Raw genomic sequence first — 5,023 nt, forward strand, 5'->3', positions numbered from 1 at the left:
CATAGTTGAGTCAATGCGAGTGTGGCTCAACTACTTAACTTATACTCTTAAATTTGTGGGACTCAATCAACCAAGTGCAAGAAGTATTACAAAAAATAGTGATACTAGGTAGACTCCAACAAGTTTGAGTATGTGGTAGTGTACGTGTTACACACACACACACACACACACACACACACACACACACACACACACACACACACATATGTCTGTGTGTGTGTTTCTCTCTCTGTGGAAATGTCTTTTCAAGTGTTTACTCCCTTTTTTAATTATATCTTGTCGAGCATCTGTGTGCTATACATGCGAGTTCTATAGAAGTATAAACTTCTGTGTAGCAACAACCTTTTCTTGGGAGAGGCCCTCCAGCCTGCAGGCCAAGGAAATGAAGTTAGATGTGGCGGGGCTCTTAATAGATGCCCGATTGTTTCTCTCCTTAGCATAGCCCATCATTATCAGACTCTGGGTCCACTATAAACTTAACCTAAGTGTAGCTGTAGTGATCCCAAGTTCTTTCATGCTATCAATGCAAGTCGTCGACTTACTTGCATGTGCCTCAGCTCTAATTGTCTTCCTTTACTTAATACACCAATGTGGATTATATATTTAAACAAAAGAAAAGGAGGAGGTTTTGGATCTCAAGTATGTACCCCGTTCAAATACACTCACGCGTGACTTGGCAGTCATATTTGAATTTTGGGGACACGCACTCTCTCTTGGGTCTCTTCTCTTCTCTTCTCCCTTCCCATTCACTCTTCTCCCACACACACACACACACACACACACACACACAGGCATGCCCCTCCTTACTCTTCCTGCTCAGACAAAAAGAAAAGCTGCCACCCCCCCCTCTCTTTCTCTAGGTATGTGTATTGCTAACCGTAGCACAGCCACAGAGACGATAGGAGTAGTTGGTGCTCTTGCTTTCCTTGTACCTTGAGCTACCATCATACAACCCCACCTCATTTCGATGAGCCCACTAAAACACAGAGAGAAGAGGAAAGAAAAAGGAAAGGAAGAAAAGAAGGCTGTCTCAATCATGATCTCAACCTCACAAGCCCAATGAACGAAGAGAAAGAGACACAGATACGCACAAGAGGGGGTCTTCGGTCTCTATTATGCAAGTGTCAAAGACTGAATTCCTCTCTCTTTAAATCGTCCCGGTGCAGATCAGGGGACCTCTCTCTCTTTCTCTCTCACACAGTGATTGGGGGCCTCCCACTCTTAGTGATTGATGTGTGCTGCTGATAAGAGACCGATCATCCGATATTCTTTGCCCTCTTTAATCAGCTAGGATTCAGTTTTGATCTCACCATTCTTATGATATTTTTACCAATTACTGCTTATCCCCTGTCCATAAAGCCTCTCATCCTGTCTGTACATAGGTTCATCTATTAGTGAGAGGATCGAATAGACCTGCTATCATCTACAGGCCTCATTTGGATAGATTAATTATCCTATTATAGTAACATTTAAGCCATAATCGTAGGACCCCCATGATGTAGATGCCCTCAGATTCTGCAAGCCAAAGCAAAATTCAAGCATGTATTGTACATCCTAATGTCTCAGAAGGCTCCAATCTCTGCAAAACAATCGCACATAAGCATATACGATTAACACTCCATCATCAGAAACCTCCTGACCTCTGCAACAATGATGCAACAATATATCAATTTACAGAATTGAGGCCGCATCGAGCTCTCCATGCTGCTGGCTCTTCCTGTTCAGAAGATATGGTGGACAGTCAGGGAGAAAGTAGGCTCAATTCTGCAGAAGAAGAATGGATAAAGAAAGCTCAGGACCTCGGCTCCCTCCTCCTCGGTCAAGCTGCCCTTGTCCAAGCTTTCAGAGGCAGATGGATGGTGATTTGCACTAGATTGCAGCAATTGCTGGCCTCGCTTGCAGGTATCTCTGGTTCTTCGAGCTACAACAATCATTTCAAATCCGTCTTGCCCCAGATTGTCGGCACTTTGGAAGAAAGCAAGGAGCTGGTGCAGAGAAGCATCGATCTGAGCTATGGAGGTAAGCTTCTGATGCAGAGCAACTTGGACGCACTTGCAACAAAGCTTGATTTGCATCTGCACGATTTGGAGCTTCTGAGGTGTGGCTTCAGGGCGGACAGCATAGGAGCACCTTTTCTTGAGACAAAGAGAGGGGTGTGGGAGCTCCTTGGCAAGCTGAAAATAGGAAACACAGAGTTCAAGAAGGGTGCCTTGGATGCCCTGATCAGGTATCTCACAGAGAATGAGAAGGCAGTTTTGACCATTGCAACAGAGGGATCAGCAGGGGACCTGTCACGTCTTGTCCATCTCTTGGATTCCTGTGTGCAGCCCCTCCGTGAGAAGGCTGCTACGGCAGTGGCCATATTGGCTCAGGAAGATGGATGCAAGAAACTTCTGATGGCAGAGGGTGTGCATGCCCCTCTGATCCGACTTTCGGAATCTGGGAGCTCCTTAGCCAAAGAAAAGGCCACTGAAGCTCTCCGGACATTGACTGTCATCTCTGAGATGGCTCACTCAGTTGCCTCTCATGGTGGCATCCCTGTTTTGGTGAAATTGTGCAGACACGGGACTCCTGCAGCCATGGCCAATGCAGCTGGAACTCTCCGCAACTTAGCAGGCAATGAACAGATTAGACGGTGCCTTGCAGAGGAGGGGGCCATTGATGTGCTCATAAGCTTGGTCACCTCTGGTACACCCCAAGCCCAAGAGGAAGCAACAGAGGCCCTGCAGAATCTCGCATCAGGCAGGGATGATAGGATCAGGCTGCTCATAGCTAGACAAGGTGGCATTCAGTCTCTGCTTTTATTCCTCAGTCATGCCACGTCCCCCAAAACACAGGAGCTTGCACTCCGGGCTCTTGGCAATCTTGCTGCCACAGCCACCAATGCCAAAGCCCTTGTCTCTGCAGGTTATGTCACTCAGTTGGTAAATGTCCTGAGGTCCGGCAGCTCCACTGCCCAGCAGTTGGCTGCCTCTGCCATCTGCAATCTTTCGTCCTCGACAGATTTGAAGAAGCATCTGGGTGATAATGGAGGTATTGTCCCCCTCACCAAGATGTTGGAGGCCAAAGATCCATCAGAGAAAACTGCTGCTGCCCAGGCCCTTTCCACTTTTCTGCTGGTCAATGGCAGCCGGAGAGAGTGCTTTAGGGAGGAAAAGAGTAGCATTCCACGCCTGGTGCAGCTTCTTGATCCCAGACCTCAAAGCATTGCCAAAAGGTTTCCAATGTCTGCAATTTTAGCTCTCTCAGGAAGCAGCAATCACAGGAAGAGGATTGCATCAACTGGTTCACCTCGACAACATCTTGACAAGCTTGCAGAAATGAACCCTGCAAGCAACAAGAAAAGTTCTGACAAAAGTGGGGCCAAGAAGCTGCTCGGCATCTTCACACGCCATCGATCACAATCATAGGTAAGCTTAGGATCTGTGCATAATTGCTCAAATATGTTTAATGGGTATGCCCTTGTTAACAAAGTGATTGGGTTAAGGTCTCAGGCAAGATGGGTTAAGCTTTTCTTCATGTGTCAGACATCACTCCTTTATGTCCACCATGTGACTGGGTTGAGCTTGATTGTTAAGAGGATGATACCTGATAGGGAAATGCACTGAACATATTATCATCTATAGGCTAATAAGTCACTCCATTTGCATCTTCTACCTGCAAATTTCTCTCAGATTTTTTGATATCATACTAGAAGCTGTGTCTCAGAATTCAATTTCTCCTGGACAGGTTTGAGCAGTGCTTCTCTCATTGGCCTCACAATCAATGGTGGATCATCAAGAGCAATCGGCAAGTATTTGGCCCTCATCTCTACATGTGGCCAGCAACAATTTTGTTCTCTTGCGATGTTCCATTGTAGCTGTTATGGGACAGATGCTGCAAATAACAAACCGCGCTGCAAGGATTCAGGATTTTTTTCCTGAGAGTGGAAGAAATTGTACAGAGGCTTCAAAAATACCATCTATAGAGTCACCTTATTTTAACATACTCACCAGTTGCTTTGTACTAAAAATTTCCCTTTCCAAAAACCATGAGTTTTGAGTCACCTTTAAAGGTTTTGCTAGAGTTCACAAATATTGAAGGGGAACCTTTAGTTTAGGTTTTGCTCCTTGTGCAGTGAGGTTTGCCATGTAGAGCAGGAACAACCCCAGAGCCCTTTGTACAAATTTCCATGTGAGGAATGGACCAATCTTCATCTGTCAAAAATAAATATCAAGTATAGACTCTCAAACTCTTTCTTTCATGATCTTGCATCCAAATGTACTACACTAATCTGACCAGCTTGTTGAGAAGGACCTCTAATGCTTCCAGTTGTTTTCCTTTTGATGACAGCAGATTCTTCAATATGGTTGGCAAAGGGTTAAGATGGAGACATTGGTCTTATCTGTAAATTTTCTTTTAAAGGAACCAAAGGCTTCACTTGTGAATCACTGATAAGCAGAGAGGCACATGCCAAGAAGATTAATAGGTCATACAAATGGGCGTAACAGACTCATCCTATTTCCACCATAGCTTGATCCAGCAAAAGCTGCATGAAGCATGTTAAGAACCTACATCCATGTGTGCAGAACAATGTTCCCCTCTGTAGCCTAATCTGTTGCCTAGGTCCCTCCACAGAGTAAGGGCTTCCACTTCGGCAGGTATTTGCTCCATCATTGGGCATTAACGTTGAGGCAACATTGTTTAGACAGTGCCAAATAGCAATTCTTTACTGTCAATTTGCAATAGTTAAACTAGAGCAATATAACCGGGATTGACAAAAGAGTATGTACAATTTGAGCAAAATTGCCAAAGTCTCCTTTTAGTAGCACTACCCTCCTCTCTATGTACAAAGTTAAGCAGGTATATTGGGTTAGATAGATTGATGCTGAGATCCAAAAAGTGAAAATTTCCCCAGAAGAAAAACATGATCCGATGTATTTACGCGCATCCACATCTCGGAAGCACAAAATAGTCTTGAAGGATTCATTAGCAGCAAGCTCCCACATGCGTGGTTGAGCTAGAGGAAATCTTGGTGATGAAG

At 44.9% G+C, this 5,023-nt stretch overlaps 1 protein-coding gene across 2 annotated transcripts; it reads left to right on the forward strand.

Annotated features, from left to right (window-relative positions):
- The first annotated feature begins 807 nt into the window (after positions 1 to 807).
- LOC148020164 (uncharacterized) lies at positions 808 to 4,795 on the forward strand. Of its 2 annotated transcripts, XR_015694932.1 has the most exons (3): positions 808 to 3,410; positions 3,730 to 4,216; positions 4,336 to 4,795. XR_015694932.1 is itself a non-coding variant. In XM_087700458.1 (2 exons), exon 1 carries the CDS (start codon positions 1,503 to 1,505, stop codon positions 3,408 to 3,410), a length of 1,908 nt encoding a protein of 635 aa, XP_087556584.1. In that variant the 5' UTR covers positions 808 to 1,502; the 3' UTR covers positions 3,730 to 4,282. The 2 variants fall into 2 exon arrangements, 1 of the variants encoding a protein (XP_087556584.1); XM_087700458.1 differs by lacking the exon at positions 4,336 to 4,795 and having other exon boundaries at positions 3,730 to 4,282.
- Positions 4,796 to 5,023: the final 228 nt, after the last annotated feature.

The sequence above is a fragment of the Lygodium microphyllum genome, chromosome 19, assembly GCF_053477565.2.
Source record: "Lygodium microphyllum isolate KBCC chromosome 19, Lygodium_microphyllum_v1.1.10, whole genome shotgun sequence".
Classification (NCBI taxonomy): Eukaryota; Viridiplantae; Streptophyta; class Polypodiopsida; order Schizaeales; family Lygodiaceae; genus Lygodium; species Lygodium microphyllum.

Excerpts from the sequence above, each read along its gene's own strand:
- LOC148020164 (XM_087700458.1), top strand. The coding sequence starts at position 1,503 with ATGCCCTCAGATTCTGCAAGCCAAAGCAAAATTCAAGCATGTATTGTA.